Source organism: Phasianus colchicus, chromosome Z (assembly GCF_987193195.1).
Source record: "Phasianus colchicus chromosome Z, bPhaCol1.hap1.1, whole genome shotgun sequence".
Lineage (NCBI taxonomy): Eukaryota > Metazoa > Chordata > Aves > Galliformes > Phasianidae > Phasianus > Phasianus colchicus.
The window spans coordinates 17,362,346-17,380,486 of record NC_143476.1 but is presented as its reverse complement, the minus strand read 5'-3'; the positions used below and the strand labels follow the sequence as shown (position 1 = coordinate 17,380,486).

General features: G+C 36.2%; 1 protein-coding gene across 2 annotated transcripts in view; it reads right to left on the bottom strand.

The window, feature by feature from the left end:
- Window positions 1-18,141, bottom strand: part of PJA2 (praja ring finger ubiquitin ligase 2) — a 37,174-nt gene that overhangs the window by 9,099 nt on the left and 9,934 nt on the right. For both annotated transcript variants that reach the window (XM_031605033.2, XM_031605032.2), the window contains exons 2-6: window positions 11,791-12,003; window positions 9,335-10,385; window positions 6,525-6,707; window positions 4,936-5,121; window positions 3,567-3,678 (exon numbers count right to left, since the gene is read on the bottom strand). In XM_031605033.2, the coding sequence (XP_031460893.1) occupies window positions 3,567-3,678; window positions 4,936-5,121; window positions 6,525-6,707; window positions 9,335-10,385; window positions 11,791-11,989 (1,731 nt within the window). In that variant the 5' untranslated portion in view covers window positions 11,990-12,003. The remainder of the gene's footprint in view (window positions 1-3,566; window positions 3,679-4,935; window positions 5,122-6,524; window positions 6,708-9,334; window positions 10,386-11,790; window positions 12,004-18,141) is intronic.

The window sequence follows — 18,141 nt, the reverse complement described above, 5'->3', positions numbered from 1 at the left end:
TCACTGTGGTCCTTTTCAACCCAGGCCATTCTACGATTAAGTGATTCTATGATTATGAAACACATGGTGCAAAAGCATTTCGGATTACCAAAAAGCAACTGAGTTACTTTTTCAACTTACTCCAAATGCAAAGGTATATCACATCCATAATGTAGAATCAGACTAAGCAAGACTTAACCAACATGTTTGCCTCAAACCTAGATCTAAATAGAACTAAAACAGTACAACTGACATTTTTTTAAAAACACTGTAATACTCCTAGTAGCCTAAGAACCCACAAGTATTCTCTTAGAAAGCCATTAAAAACTGTGATAAAAACACAGATAATGTAATTGGAGAAGGACACACATTTGGTTTCAAACAGGGAAAGCTGTTTAAAGGGTAAAATGAAAAATATATGCAAGCAGTAAAATCTACAAGTGATAATAAAGAACAGAGAACAAACAGGAAACATATCTAGTGAACAGGAACCATATCACTGTAGAAAAAAGAAACAACTAAGAAAACCAAAACACGTCCATCTCTAAAATAAGATGGACCATGTCAAGAATAGATGAAATCACTCCCTTTATTTCTGGGGAGAGATGAAGAACATAAAATTAAATGACTTTCATGTTCTTCCTCATGATTGATTTAATTATTATTTTCCTAAAAGAGCTTTCAAGTCTCATCATCTTGACTTTAGCTCCTAAGATACCCGTTATCATGATCTCTCTTCTTAACACACACACACATTTAGTGGAAACTGCAAAACAAAAATGGTTATATTAGATTTTTCACATACTCTATAGAAAAACTGCATTAAAATGTCGTATCAAAAATTGCTAGAGAAGACATTTTCAAGAGTCTCTTATCCAAACTTAGAAGACTTCATTCAGTTTGTTCATTGTATCATAAAATACGTGTTTGATAAATTGTCCTTCCAGTGAAAATTCCGTATTCCACATTTCAGACTTCTGACTAGGTACTATGACCAGAGCAGAAAAGATAAAGAAGAGGCTTTGTAACATCATAACATATTTAGACCACACATTGTTCCAGTGAAAGATTTCACATTCCTAGATTTGATGAAAAGTTCTATGAAGAGTTGCTCTGAAAGTAACGCTCCCTATTTTATGATGTTGGCCCACAACATCAGAGGCAGATGGTGGTGGTATATCAGTAAGAGGCTGAATTCTGGACAGATGGACATTTTTTTGCTCAGTTTCCCTCATATTTCCAGAAATACAATATGATCTAAAGAAACGTTGGACAGTTGCTTGAGGGTAATAATCCTCAAGAGAAAGGATTTTAATTCCATTTAATCTAATTAACAATGTGAAAGTATCACTCTTAGAAGTTACTTTGTAAGTTAAAATATCAAAGCAAGAAGAACAATGACAAATATGAACTAAAATGATACTCTATACTGTAGTACTTGGAAGGGAAGGGAGCAAATGGATTCATCAGCTGTTGTAAAACATCCTGCTATTTCAGGCAACACAGATATGTAAAAATTTCTTACAAGGTACCCATTTTGTGCCAACAATACAGAAATAAACATCCAGATATTATCAGTGTGTTCCTAAACAATAGGAATTGAGAACGTTAACGCAATTACAAATTTAAGAAGTACCTATACAACAATGATGCTAATGCATTCCTCTGTAAATTCTCAAAGACTTGAAAACTCTTATTAAGCAACTACTTATTGCTATTCTAACTATGCCAGGTTTCTGTGGGCATCAAAGTTTCAGGCATCCAAACACTAATTTCAAGCAGTAATACTATTTAAGAGAATTGGAGCTTCCTCTCATTCAACACCTACAGTGACCTGTACCACAGGTTCCACAGAATAACTAACTACCTTTGTACTCATCTTCCTGCTTTCCAAGCAAGTTCAATGACACTCAGTTTCTGATGACACTGACATAATTACAGCAGCTTCTTTGTCAGCCATGTATACAGTCAACTAGGACTGCATTTACAGGCTAGCTTGAATGAACTTTACACATTCCTTTTGACAGAATTCAACAATGTTCTTGCATAGAAATGAGGAAAAAAAAATCTCAGCACTGTAATAGACTCCTTTTAACAGATTAATATATAGATAAAAATGGATGGGATTTTTTTCCCTCTCTACATAATTCCTCTTTCTTCACTGCAAAGAAGGAGGTCAACTTGCTTCTGTAGTTCTGTCTTGTTTAATGTAGTGAGAACTAGCAGGTATTGAAGAGACATGGATTTTTCCTTATACAACTTCACAATATTGCTTTTAGAATAAAAGTATCAACAGACCTCCTACATAGCAAGAAGCAGTTTTGATGCATCTCCAGATAAGTAAAACTAACAAGGTCCTCCAAAACTGGAGAAAACCCTGTGATACATCTACAAAAAAATGCTGACCTCCCAAATGGTTTAATAAATGCACACCAGTAATCTAACTAAGATTAATAACTTCAGATACGGCCCTTTGACCTCCTTGGAAAACCACCATTAAGCTCATTCACAAAATTATTGATTTTATCACTATTTGTAAGGCTAAAAAGCTATATGGTTGTTCCACTGACTGTCAGCTTTAGAAATTTTAAAATGTCCTCAGGATTGTGCCTGCAAGCATACCCTGACACAGTTTGCCCTGTTCACTCCTTTTAATTAAGAGCTACTTGTCAAGTTCCCTATTGCTATCCCCTAAACTTCACATACAAAATACTCAATTTAATTCTTACAACACCATATATGTTTACCCATCATTTAACTCTTGTTTTGGCAGAGAATATCCTGCAGAAAAGATTTCTGGCAGAGCAGAAATTGCCACGTTGCATGAAACAGAATTTCAGCTAGCTAGCTCTATATTCATTCTGACAGTGACCAATGTAATGTAACTAAAGCAAACAAAAAACCCAACAATAATCATAACAATGGTGGCTTATCCACTATGTAGTCAAGACAAACAAATCCAATGAAGACTAGTTCTGAGGAATACAAATAAGAGACTTCTACCACTACTCTTAAAAAAAAAACAACAAAAACTGGGATAATCCATACACACAGTTCTAGGTATGAATTTTCTTTAGGTATGTACAAAATTTGACAACATTTAAGTAATGTATTCATACTTGCAGAAATGCCAATATTTTCATTTTTCCTTTAACAGAAAATAATTGCATATTCTAAAACTAGTTCTAAAACTAGTGCTGATCAAGACTTCTTGCTCTATATCATTTAGAAGTTTAACACTTGTTTTCAAACTTGCAAATTTAAAAGTTCAAAGCAGACCAAGAACAGATTTTTTTCTAGTCCTTGTTGAATCTTTGTTCGTAAGTTGACTAAGAAAAACTCCTGTGGCCACATCATGTCTACAACACTGCTATGATTAGAACATCTGTACCATTCTCATGTTTTTCCAATATTGATCAAATGTTTCCTATCTAATGAAATATTTTTATATCTAATATTAACACACAAAAGAGTACCCTCCAAGTTGAAAAAAAGAATAAAACTCAGTGATCTGAATATTTGTGTATTAAAATAACAGTGCGCTTTGGTTTTAACTCATACAAAAATCAACTGCTATGCTTCAATACCTCCATAGCTTGTGCTAAGCGCTCCTCTAGAGCCATATACGTGAAAAATTGAGGATCCACATATGAAATGACTTGAGCAACTCCTACTCCATCACCAAACTCATCCAGCAACCTGAAAAACACAAGTTTGAAATGTAGACAATGCTTCCTAAGGTAACAGTGACAACATGAAGACTAGATACATTTGGTTGTTTCACACCAATAACACTTTCTTCCCAGGCTCCTGCTGGGCTCTGCCAGAACATGCTACTAACCTATGCCCAGCACAGTGGTACAGACAATGATACAGACATCAGAAGATTCTGAAGTGAGCTTTTACTTTGAAGTGGTCAACAATAAAAGGGCAAGCAGCTCAGGAAATGAATTCCATGTGTATTCTATTAGGCACTTTTAAAAACTGTTGTTCAGATTATATTTTCATCATATATCAACACCTCACAGCTTAACAATCTCGAATCAAATTTTAAAACAGGCACTGACAAAGCTGTTACTCTCTGCATATGATGAACAGAAAAACAACATACTATTAGAGAAACATTCTTCTTTCTATTCTGATTAATTAAGTAGCTTGCCAAAGCTGATCTCCAAAACTGAAAAATCAGTTTATATCCAGTTTCCCTGTTAGCTTGCAGCAGTATGTACTTGCTTGTCCCTGTAACATAATGTACTTTATTTCAACTTGGACTTCCACATATTAGTCTCTTCTGAGCTTTTTGACAATATAACAACACTTATACTGTCTCTTTATGAAGACTCATCTACATGGCAAATTTTTAATACTACTAATAATGAGAAGAGAAAAAGCTTTACGTCTTTCACTGAGAAGCATTCAGTCTAGCTTACTTGCAATTTAAAAACAAATACAATGTGTTACTCTAGGAGTAGGTTGTGCAAGTGGCTCTGATAACTTTCTTTCTGCCATTTGCAGGGCTTTTCTGATAAGTAATTCACACTATTCTTCAGCAATCTAAGGACAAAAAAATATGAGTGAAGTATTCAAAATTACAATGAAGTTAGGTAAGCACTTAGCATTTCTAAGAGAAATAAGGTATGTGTTACAATGTCTAACTTACTCCAGACTACAAAGAGTTAGAAAGCTGCACTGACTTGAAGGTTGAGTATGTCCATACTGCCTTGTTTTTTGTTTATAATACTCTTGCTATACTTACTGTCTTGAAAATCAATTGAAAAACTAAACACATCCCTCAAATGTGTCCTAGACTATTCTCAGAAGCCTCATTTAACAGATCTACACCTGCCTTCTAGCACAAAGATACCTCTGTGTGTTTAGACACCTTACATAACAAAAGTAACCAGTCACTACAAACTCTCTAAAATGAACACAGAAAACTATAAGAGGCACACATACCTCCACTCCACATCCAGGTCCTCACTCATACTGGAGTCATCCTCAAGGTTGTTGTTTCCATCCAACATAAAGAATCCAGGATGTACAAAATCACTAGATGGATCGTTCTCCTCATCACTGCTGCTTTCTATTTCTTCATGATACTGTAACCAAGGAATTTCACCTTCCTCCAAAAACGTTTGCACCCTTCAAATTAATAAGAGAAAGACATTGGTTCCCTTCAAATAAATAAATGAACAGACAAAGCTAAGAAGCTAGGACAACTTCTAAGCATTTGCAAGCAAGAGAGGATACAAATACTATATCAAGGGCTGCACCTATGTCTTTTCCCTTTCTCGACTAGAAACCTAACATTTGCTTTTGGAAAAAAAAACCCTAACTTCTCAGTGTTATCAGCTGGTCCATCCAGACTCCAAACCTACTAAACCCATGATGCTGCAACAGAAGTACTTTCACAGTGCTCAAGGCCAGCCATATGATAAGCTCCTTGCTTAGCATTTTCCCCAGTACAGGCAGTATCCCTGTCAGGGCTACCAAACTTAGTTCTAAAGATTTTCTTATTAATCTAAGTTCCAAAATCTAAAAGTTAAAGGCTCTCAACACCCTGGAGCAGCCTGCCATGGGGAAGCTCAACCTAGCTGCCAAAAGATTATTTGTAAGAGAAGCCATGTGTTGCTCCTAGATTCTCCAGAGGATACAAAGACAAAAGGAATTAGGAATACTGCTTTTCTTATCAAAGAGCAAATAAATAGAAATCATGTTAGAAATTAGTACATTCACAGGTTATTTACATCACAGAAAACTAAAGGATACAAAGTTCCATTGCTGCTGTTCTGAAACAGATTAGTTTTCATGATGTTTTCATAAAGCCATTCTAATTCTTAAGACCTCCAGAGACAGTGATGCTAACAAAGCAATAACAGATTTAGACTGCTTGGTGCTAGCTGCTGTATGCCTGTGAGCAGAAGCAGCAGAAAGATACTTAGCCATGACTTGCTGCTTTATAAAGACCCAAATTAATAATCTAAAGTCAATATTAGATACTTAGAAAAAAATTCCTTTCAAGAAAAACAGACTTTCATTAAAAAAAGTAAAAAAAAGTAAGCTCTCATCAAGCAAACATTTCAAATTCATGATCGCTTACAGGAAAATAAAGAAGAAAGGAAGAAATAAAGAACAGCTGTTCCATTCACTGGAATATGAAAAGCAATTAGAAACAACAACTTTGCAAGGAGTACTATGCAGCATCAGAAGATGTGTATAAAGAGACGTGTTATATAATTAGCTTTCCTAATCTGCCTTTTTTGAGTCAGTACACCGTTACCCCTATTGATGCTAATCTCTTATTATAGTATCAATGCCTCTTATTTCTATATTTTTCACAAAATAGCCAGCATTGTTAGTATAACAAGTCATTTTTCCCTATTTTAAATGTGTACATCAAATTAATCATATAGTTGTCCATAAATGATTATTGCTAAGATAGTAACTATTTTCTGAACTTATTTTATTCTGCATAGTGTTATGTAGCTACTGTGATACTGCTGCCAGAATTTACAGGAACAAATTAAACGAAAATAAAGACATACCCTCCATGGAAGCAAGGGTCTGCATTCACTTCTATACCACTGTTGCCGCTCAGCACTTCTGCTTCATGTTCCTCCTTGCCTGGGACAGTCTCCCAGCTCTCATCACTTGAGGACTGGTCTTTTTCTGCAGCAGCAAAATAGATAGGCCCAGTTGAAGGCCATTCTCCATCACTACATTCTGAGCTGTAATGTAAACAAGGCAGGATGTGGATTTAAGCACTGCTTTATGGGAAAGAAAACATGCATAAAAACATTCTGTGTCTTTGTGCTTTTTGTATGAAGATTTCTTTCCAGCATAGAAAAGCTATCAGGGACAATTTTCTGCTACCTATAAATATAGATATAAATGTAGGGTTCATTCAAATCTCTCTCTTAAAAGGAAAGAAAAAAAATCTGCCCACACTACCTAGTGGTAGTACTTTCTTCTTCTCTCTAAATATTCGCAAAGCACATACAATATCTCAGAAATACAAGTCCACAGCCCCAGATGCACATTTTCCTATAAGCACCCTGATACATAGAAAACCAAACTTAGCAAATGTGCAGAAACATTAGCTTCACATCTCAGCCACACAAAACATTAAGTAGAAGTTCTGGCAGTCTTTAAGCCATTCAATACAGTCCTTTCTCTGTTCTCTTTTTTAAACTGTACAAAGTTACAATTGATAGACTACTGAAAATCATTTAAGCCACTGGCTTTAACAGATGAGTGATAGGGAGCTTTTCAAAAGACAATACATCCTATGCCCTACCAACAAAAGTTTAACATCACAGTATCTTCCCTCCTCATATCTAAAGGTTAGTTAAGTATACTGTAAAGCCTCAGAACTATTCCTTCAGTGTTCTCTATTTCACAATCCAGTAATGATTATCAACACAGATTACAGTAAGAGAAGCAGTGTTCTGAAAGTAATGACTCCTATTTTATTATGTTGGTGTATGACATCAGAGGCTGATGTTGGTGGTATGTCAGTAGGAGGCTGAACCCTCCCACAAATATTCCATTGCATTTTGTTAATGTGTGACAGATGGCAGCAGAGGGGCAGCCTGACAAAATGGCATTTGACATGGGAGTGCATATAAAGTGAAGAACCGTCAATGAATTTCTCCACGCAGAGAAAAATGGCATTCACTGTCATTCATCAATTCTCACTGAACATTTATGGAGATGAAACAGTGGACAAAAGCACAGTGGTGGGTAGTGTATTTCAGCAGTGATGAGAGTGATATGACAGACAAGCCACATTCCGGACAGCTACGCACATCTGTTGTACTATGAAATGATGAGTATCTCATCCACACAAATCAGCAAACTGTACACAGAATTGAACAATGGTTTCAATTCATTGGAAACAATGGTGGCACAAAACATGGGTCCCACAAATGCTCACACAGGAGCTGAAAGAATACTGTATGTGACTTTGTCAGGAGGTATCAAACAAATACAAAACTAAAGGTGACAATTTCCTAGACCACACTGTTATCAGTGAAGAGATGTGGCGTCACCACTATGATCTGGAGTCAGAAGAACAGTCTATGGAGTGGAGATGTGGATTTCTTATCAAATAAAAAGTTCAAGATGCAGCCCTCAGTGAATAAAAAGCACTTTACTGTCTTTTGGAATAGGAAAGGGGTGATTCTTCTGTTTTTCTTGAAAACTAGGAAAAAAACCTCCACTCTGACTGCTACGTCAAGGTGCTAGCTAAGCTGAAGGCTCAAATTTCCAGAGTCAGGCCTGAAAAGACAACAGTCTTTCTCTTGCAACACAATAATACCAGGCTTCACACCTGCCTGAAGATAGTGGAGTATCATGCCAATCTTGGCTGGACTATCCTACCACACCCACTATACAGACTACATTTGGGACCTTCTGACTTCCATATGTTTCAGCTGATAAAAGAGGGACTTCATGGGTAACATTTTCGTAGTAACAATGCCATCAGAACAGCTGTAACATAGTGAGCACCGCATGCAGGCTCTTGTTCATCAATGGTGAAAATGCACAGCTAAAAAGGATGACTACTCTGAAAAATAGTGTTTAGCAGCTGAGAATTTCAACATCAAATAGTGTATTGTGCTCTATCTGTTGTAGTTTCCACGGAAATAAATAGGAGGCATTACTTTCAGAATGACCTACTGATTACTATATTGGTAGTCAAAGTTGTTCCAATACAATTCTATTTTGAATTTGTATGTACACAGATTTTAAAGTTCTCATTGAAAGGAAAGTAGATGTGCCTACAGACATTAATAGCAAACAAAATAAGAACATCATATGCATGAATTTCAAAATTTAGGATTTAACTAAGCCAAATTCTGCAGGGATGCAGACCTACATTTAATGATTACTGAGTTAAAAGACTTGCCACTTGCCAAAATGTGAGACATTAGCTTAACACAGACCTTACAGGAACAGTCACCTAACTGAACTGGTCTCTGTTTGCCATGCTATCCAACACCACACTGGGCACTAAAGGACAGCTCCTCCTTCCACCATCAAAAGCATAATTCAGTTAGAAATAATTTAAAAAAAAGAAACAAAAAACTTTCCTGACTCAATTCTTATGACCTAATCTACAATGTTTTGAAAATTACCAAAATCATTGCCAAAATTATAGTACAGTAATGTAAAGTGCCATTTCTTTAGATTATCTTAAAGAGCTGAAGAACTGAAAGGAGGATTTGACATTTTGCTATATGATCATGTTCTGAAATTGAGCTACTGTGTTCCATGTGCTAACAAATTATGCAGATGTGTATTACTTACACATCCAATTCAACCCAGTACAGATACAAAACTGGAAATTTACCTGTCTTCATCCCTGTGGGACAGTGATAAGTGTCTGCTGCACTCTTCAAATTCATCCCAGAACCTGCTATCATCTGGCATATCTTTTTGTTCTTGAACTGACGTATTTCTTCTTAGGTCTAATTTTGCGTGGCTTTGAGGACCACTGTACCACTCGGAATCAATTAACATACTGGAGCTCAATTTTTCTTTGTCATTTTTGAAGGGAAACTCAGCGCAACCTTGCTCTATTTCATCAATTTCACCTTCCCTCCTAGAACTGCTTTCTTCTTCATTATTACTCGGAAGCTTCTCTCTGTCCAAATGGTTTGTGGGGTTTAGTTTTCTTATTTTAGGTCTTACTATTAGTTCAGATGAATCTCCTTGCTCAGCCTCCTCATCATTGACATTTAATTCACTGCAAGTTGTTACACAGGTCCTGTTTTCAATATTCACCGTGTTCACAAGTTGCGTTTCATAGCTGGCACCACTCAGGTTACTTTTCAGTATGGCTTGATCTTCAGCAGATTTTTTATATGTCCCATTATTTGGATGGGTAAAGTCTGAATCTGTGCTGAGATATCTTGTTAAGGGCACTGGTCCTATTTCTTCACAACATTCTCTATAAACTCTGTCATTGAGAGTAGATAATTGGGACCGTAAATGAGTAAGAGATTCTACGTCCTTTTCTAATTCAGAAACTATGTTATCTAGTGTTTCCTGAAGTACACCTGCTTCTTCTCTCACCAAGCAAAGTTGGTCTTGACCATCATCATCTTCTCCATCACTGCTATCTGGCTCATAAGAGTCAATGTTTACAAAGGCTATTCCATTGCAACCATTCAAATCATCACGCTCTCCAGAAGCATATTTTGCAAGGTCTTCTGAATTTTTATCAGGGCTCATAACATTCCCTGAGATTTGACTGCCTTCTACACCATAAGAAAATGGTGAAGGGTTTGCCTCAGAAGTTTGCCTGAACACAGCTTGGCAAACGGGTTCTCCAGTTCCAGTATTTTCTAACAGAGGCTCATCCAATAAACCTGAAGAAACTTGAACCAATGGTCCAGAACCTTCGTAGAAAATTGTAAGAAAATACAATTCAATAATTGAAAACAATGGGTAATCTCATTTACAAAACTAGCTCATGAAAAAGGGTAGCTCATTGTAAATGCAATGCAATTTATTATGGAGAAACATTTAGCAGAGATGTAGTCATTTTTCATTAATATAATTTATAGAACTAAGACTGTAAATAAGGCTAAAGAAATAAATTTAAATGATTCAAGTTCAGTTCAGCCTTTGACAGCACAAACCAAGTACTAAAGAAGAAGCATGCTCAGAAGAAGTACCTTGACTTTGTTCATTTAAAAGGAGATTTTAAAATGAGAAAAGAAAACCTGAATGACGCTAGAAGAAGCTTTAAAAAGCTGCACATGTCTTTCCATATGTTAAAATTGGACTACTCATTTGTTAACTAGCTGAATTGTGCCTCCTGCCACACTCAAATAAAGCCACTTATTGCTACCATAATTTATGTACTAACAACACTACATTTTGTGCATGCAGCTGTAAATGTTACTCTACATAAGGAGAAAATAATAGCAGGAATGAACACAGAATTTACAGTTTGTAGTCACCATAACCATGGATTCCATTTGGTTATATTAGACAGCTCTTGCATAAAGATACAATAAATACTGAACTCAGCAAGAGTTAAAGAAGGTAAAAAGATACATTCTGGCACTACTACAAAATTAATGCTTGGTTTGAGTTATATGTAAGTTCCATGCTGTTTCTGAACACACAAATAGCTTGCATAACTTGATGCAAGTACTTGCAAATTTTAGGTTATTATTAAGGAACTTAGAAACTTCATTAAAAGAGAAAAAAAACCAAGACATGCACAGTTAAAGGTAGGGAATCCATAAAAGGCAGACTTAGGATACCATGTAAAATAAGCTTCCCATGATTTAAAGGGAAAAAAAAAAAAGAGGAAAGAAGAAATCACTGATGCAAAAAAAAAAAAAAGGGGGGAGGAAATTGTTCAAGTTGTATCAACAGAAGATAGGTTTTAAGATTTTATACAAGCTTAAAATAATTTCCACTGTAACTACACTGAGGTCAAAGATATGTTATTTGGTCAATGATAAGTCAAATATTTCATAGACTCATTCTGCTAGAACAGATTTTCTTCCAAACGAGACTTTCAACAAATGTCTTTCAAGAAAGACAAAATAATGGGATTCTATCTTATGATTATACAACTGGTTAGGACACATTAACTTATTCATACCTTCTTCAAGCAAAATTGAAATCTAAAAATACTTCGGTTTGCTTTAAGTGTAGTTTAGACATATGTATCACATAGTGGATACCCTCTTCCCTTTTCTACATTTCCCTATGTGCCTTCCCTCCCCAACCCCTAAACACCACAGTTTGCAATAAAATGGAACATACGCAGAGATATGTACATACGTAAAGAAATCTGTTCCTGAACATCACTCAATTCTAATCCTTCACATCCTCCATTGCGTTGGTGTTGATTTCCATCTTGATTATTCAAAGATGGTCTAAAACTGACATAAGCATGCCTTCTTCCATATCTTCTACCTGTAAGAGTCTGATAACCTCCTGTTGGTTTTGGCCATGCAGGTTTGCCAGCTTCTTGACCCATTGCTGCATGAAATTCTAGAGGAAGAAAACAAAAAACAAGGAACAAGCAAACAAAAAGAAGATTGTATTAGACAACAATGCATCTTCTACAGTTTTAATCCTCTCCAAAACTTTAATTTTTATTTTTTTAAAGCAAGAAATTTCCCATTTCTTGTCAACAAAGCTTTGAAATTCACAAACGTACAGCTGTTAAGAACTTCAGGTGCTCAGCGCATATATGAAAACATATAACAGTTACAATTTTGATCTACACTGAACATAAACAAGGCCAACCTAGCCCTCATCTTAATAAGTTTGTGATAAATAACACACCTCCTAAAAACAACTGAAATTAAGTCCAGGTGCCACAAGACCTCCTTTCCTCTTTGAAAGCAACTTGTTTCTGAGCCTTATACCTATGTCATTTCACAAAAGACGTTTACAGAAACTGTAACAGAATAGCCTTCAGACATATAGGGCTATAGCCCATGCATGGTTGCTATTACTGCAGTAGTATGCAATATTGACAGGTCATAACACTTATCAAGAAAACATGGGTTAAGAGCTACACAGGAATTTGAAAAACAGTGTGGGAAAGCTGCCAAAATTGCAATGAAGAGACTTTCTAATACAATAGTAGTATAATCTACAAATAATCTAACACAAGAAATCACGTCCAAAAGATTGTACAAATACAATTAGAAGTCCAGATTTCAGATGTTCAATGGCTTTCACATCTCCTCCTATGTTGCTTTCAATCTGCACTGTATTTTCTACTCCTGAAAGTCATCAAATTGAAATGGAGACACATTAAAAGTAAAGAGAATAAACTCTGCAACTATTTAACATAGTTCCTGATCAAAAGATGCAACTGCATATGTACTAACTGTCCAAGACCAGTATTTTTTTTTTTTAATTTTCTTTTTAAACAGGCATTGCTTTTGAAGTTGTCATTTTGCTGGGTCTGGCATACAGGAAGCTACCCTTAATGCTATCTACTTAACATGAATCAAAAAATAAAATGTAAGAAAATAAGCAAGTATTTGAGGGGGAGAACTATGCTTACAAAAGTCATGTAATTTCTCAGAAGCTTTAACTAATGGGCGTCCAACCTTATGGTTTGCCTGGACTACATTGAGTGAAGAGAAAAAAATCCTGGGCCAAGAATATATAGATTGTTTCAAAAGTAATGCCTCCTATACATTTCCACGGGAATAACAACAGATACAAAGAACACAATAACGCTATTTGATAAAGGAAATTCTCAGCTACAAGACTCTATTTTTCAGCACAGTCACCTCCATTAGCTGTGCATTTTCATCAGCAGTGAAGCAGCCCAAGTGCTACACTAACAAAAATCTGAGAAGTGTACGTAACTCACTGCCGCTGTTGCCACAGCTGAAACATGGCACCTACTGCCTCACCGAGCTCACATCTACTGCTTAGTCACCATAAACATCCAGAAAGTTTCATTGAATGCCAATGGCTGCCATTTTTTCCTCATAGAGGAATTCAATGACGCACCTTTTCTTCATACATACTTCTGTGTCAGATGGCATTCTGTCAGATTGCTTCTCTTCTGCCATCTGACACATGGCAATAAAATGTAATGGAAAACTGGTGGGAAGTTCAACCTCTACTGCCATACCACCAGCGCCCACCTTTGATGTGCCATAAAATATAATAAAATAGGAGGCATTACTTTCAGAGCAGCCCTTGCAAAATATAGAATGTAGTTGATATGTATAAGTAACAAAACTTTTAACATTTCTTATTAAAATGAAAACAGAGCAACAAAAACATAAAAACAGTGGGATATTTCATTTTGCTTCTTTGCAACTAATGCAACAGCCTGCTTCAGCGTCAGCAGTTGCAATTCTTAGTGAGTTCTCCAAGTGTTTGTCAGCAATTTTTGATGAAATTTTTCTCTTCCTGAACTTCATCCCATGTTTACATTTGTTGTTCACAAATGTACATGCTGCCAAAAGCGGTGATATGAATAAGGTGTGATTGTGAAGTGAGTGCTCTCTCTTTCTGTAAGAGAGGGCTTATGAAAGTCCAACAAAATGATCACATTTTGAACTGCCACTCTATGTATTCTGTTTAAAAATCTGTAGGTAATGTAGTTACGTCAACTGAAAATGGAGTTGCAAGTACACAAAAAAATTGCTGAGTTTTTTTTTTGGCAATCTTGAAACCAGTTCTCAAATTCTTCCATCAAAACAGAAAGCAGGGCTGTGTTTAGCCCATGTATCACAGTGCATACAATTATCTGCCATAACTTGAGTTGGCACTGCACCGTGCCTTCTCTGTGTCCTGCATACACGGTGCTGATCACACACTGATGTGTGGTTGCTGTGATGGGTGTGTGCCCAGAGCCAGGCAGGGTTGATCAGTGGGGCAGAACCACCACCATGATGGCACAGGGCAGGGGGTGCCTACAAGGAGGGACTCGACAGTATGCAGCCCACAGCCCAGATACAACAACTTTAGCTGACAAGCAAATAGAAGTATCTACTTATTACAAGGTACAGCTTCCAGAAGAAGCTACAGTCTTAAGTTCAGACACAGCCTCCTACAAGAGTTTGTCTACAACTGCCAGCACGGCAACTCAAAAACTTCTCCTAGCAACTGCACTTCAGAAGTTCCATGAATTAAGTTGAAATACTTCCTGTCAGATCTTCCCCACAGCAAAAAAAAAAAAAAAAAAAAAAAATCAACAGAGAACAGTGGTGGTGAATGTAAGGCCTCAAAAAATAGGCAAACTTCTAGAAAATAATTTTTTTTTTTTTGCTTGATAACAAGGAAAAAGTTATGGGTGGAGTAAATGAAAGAAAATTACACACACTAAAATGTCTCTCACAGGAGTCTGAAGTATTTGAGTTTTATTCCCAGGTGAATTTACAGCAATAATAAAGATATTTGCAGCGCTCAAAATTGGAAAGCAAATAGTTGCAATTCAATTACTTAGAACTGCAATGTTACACTTAAGTATAACATAAGGAGTTAATTTAATCTTGTCAGCTTCACTTTTTGTGATCTTTAGCCAATTCTAAAAAACATTTACTACAGTGATGTTGCTATAACGTAAAACATTAAATCTACAGCTCTAAATCTCCTCTGGAATGTATAATCCTACTTTATCTTTCCTTTCCACTCTTCTCCCAGCACATGAAGTGTCTCCACAACTATGGCCCAGTTCCACAAACACTGTGTAAGTTCAAACACATCTATCACTAGTGGCAGTGTCACAAAACTGCTCATTCCTACAGACCTGGGATACAGCCCGACCGAACCTCTATGGAAAAAAAGTTAAAAAATGAGCAGGTCAAGATTCTCATTTACCTCTGTAGTTTGATACATACAACCTTTTTCTTTTTAAATTGCATGTATTTGTCCACAGCTGTTCATACTATATTGAACAGCAGAAGCTAAAATGGTAAATTCATCATTAACTATGCTATTCCTGCAATTCTTTTCAAACGCTGCCGTTAGAAAGGCGAAAACAACCCTGTATCATCTTTGCCAAAACAATCTCTGCGACCAATGCAACAACGAAAAAAAAGTGGGAGGGGAGGAACTGACAATTTTCCTAATTAGTCAACCAGTTAATATCCTTACTAAGTCAATCAGCAAGTTATATTTATTCAAGCAAGCTCTGAATTGTTCAATTTCCGCAGATTATAACGTGATTGGTAAGCAGAGTGCCAGAGGGAGACGACAGTAAGCAGTCACATCCAGACAACTTGTAGAGCAAAACCCAACAGTTAGATTGCTAAATCAGTACAGCAAGACAGAAGTCAGCCCTCAAACATGCTAATAAAACTTGCTGAAGTAGAAGGTAAAAACACAATGTAACTGCTTAATTCTTAATTCCTCGGTATTCTTCACAAACAGATGTCCACTCTGGAGAGTCAAAATCTCTGAACACAAACATTTGGATTTTGTTGTTGTTTTAAAGTGATGTTCACAGCTGTTTAGACTTTTAAAGTTGCATGCAATGTCTTTTCTGTTCCAAGTAATTCTTTCATCTTGTATTCAATTATTCTTAAAAGATGCCATTCTGCCCTGAGAGAAGTTTATTAGATTAAATTAGTGAAAACTTCTACCTTTTACTGAATATTTGGATTTCACATTTGGATTAAGGGAAGAGAATACTTCTACCTAGATAACAAATATGAGTAGGCACCAGACATTTATTCATCTGCATGCCTGAAATGGGTACTACCCATAAGCTGCCACCATCTGGGTGGGTGTGAAATGTGCTGTACCCAGCTCTTGAATGGGAGATCTGGCCACAGGTGCAGGCAGGCTTGTCTGATCTGCAGTTCTCAGCAACTTACTTGGACAGCGTCATGTTGTTCAGAGTCTAATTCACAGAAGTACTGTTAAAAGTTATGAAAATCAAAGAAATCAAAGCCTATCCAAGCCACTTTAATAAAATCCTGCTGTTCTTCAAAAGTTGTAATATGGAATGCCCTTTTTTCTGCACCTAATAATTCCTGTAGCTTGAAGAGAAGACAACTGAGTTTTCTAACTTGGTCTGCATACATTTAAACAGAGAAACAACAGAACAAACTTGAGTACACCACATAATCTGCTTCGACTGTCCTCATGCATAATCCTGGCCCATCATGAATGTGATAACATATAAATTAGATAAACTCTCATTTATGAATTTGACAATTTGGAGTATTTTATTCCCTTACCAGTGTATAAAAACCAGCCAAGCAAACCTCTGAACCTCCTGAAGAGTCTGTTCACTAACAGTTAAATGGAAAGAGCAACCAAGAATCTATATATGCCAAATTTCAGCCTGTACCCTATAATCACTGAATTTGACAGGTTCACCTAATTGCACTTGCATCTCATTTACAGCCTTCATCAATTCAACATTTTATTTTCATTAATCTCCATTTGCTCCAGCAGTCTCCTTTTCAAAGCATGTGACAACACTGACCAAAAGAATGTGCTATTTTTTTTTAATTCAAGCTGTATTATGATTGCTATGAAAACAGTCTGCAGTGATTCTGCAATGATGACTGCATAGATATGCAACAAGAAAAATATGGGAATAAATTCTTAGTAGATACTTAAATTTCACTCCTCCAACTAGCTGATATAAAAACAAATTTGTGCTCAGACAAATTTAAATATAAATTGATAAAGATTTTCAACTAATAAAGAGGAGCCTGCCTTCCCACCAGCCATTAGCATTCGCCTTTCCATTACTGACATTAATGAGCAATGGTATGAAAACCTGTGCATGCTATTTGTTTGTAAAAAAGCTATACAGAAATGTAATTATTGAAGATATTTATGCATTATTTAGATGGCTTCCTGACAGAAGCTGCACGTTCAGAGCACAAAACACATCTGTAAACTGCTGACCATGAAATAGTGCATAAAGCTTTCTGTGGCAGCATTTCTTTTTAGTAGAAAGTTCTGGCTCACTTAAGAACTGGAAAGACATTAAGAGTTTCTCCAAATATGTTCAATAAGGCAAAGAAACAAAGAAGACTTCTTTAACAAAGCGAGCCAGGGAGAAAACTACATCATGAACAAATTGTACCTACTGTTCTGTTTGAACCAAAAACGTGGAGATCTGTGACACTGACAGGCTTATCATATTAAAGTAAAGGAGAGGGAAAAAATAAAAATTAAAAAAAAAAAAAAAATTGCTTTTCACCACCCTTCCTCTTCCCAGTCTTCTTACTTTGGGAAATTGTCATGAAATATTTGCTGCTGGGACAAGTCCCTGAAGTGACCATTACAACTGACCAAGACAAAATAGACCACATCTCCCTGAAGGCCTGCAACTAAATTCATGCAGAGAAAAAAAAAGTTATGCTTCTGCACCGATTCACAGCAATTAACAGTAAAGCTGATGAAGTTGCTAATTGTCCCTCATCCTTTGTATCACAACACATTAATTCAACTATATTATCTGTAAATAAGAAGTTCTGAGAGGAAAAAAAAGCTTGTTTTCAGCTATCTTAATAAAAATCTAAAACCAAACTTTAGCATTAGCTAGCTTTACCTAGAAGATGTAGAATAAGGACCTTTCCCTTAGCAGTTATTTCCAAAAGCTGTTAGCCCAAGTAAGCCATTTTATTCCAAAAGCTATTAACCACATGCCCCTGAACTTATGCTTGTTTCCACATCCAAAATTGC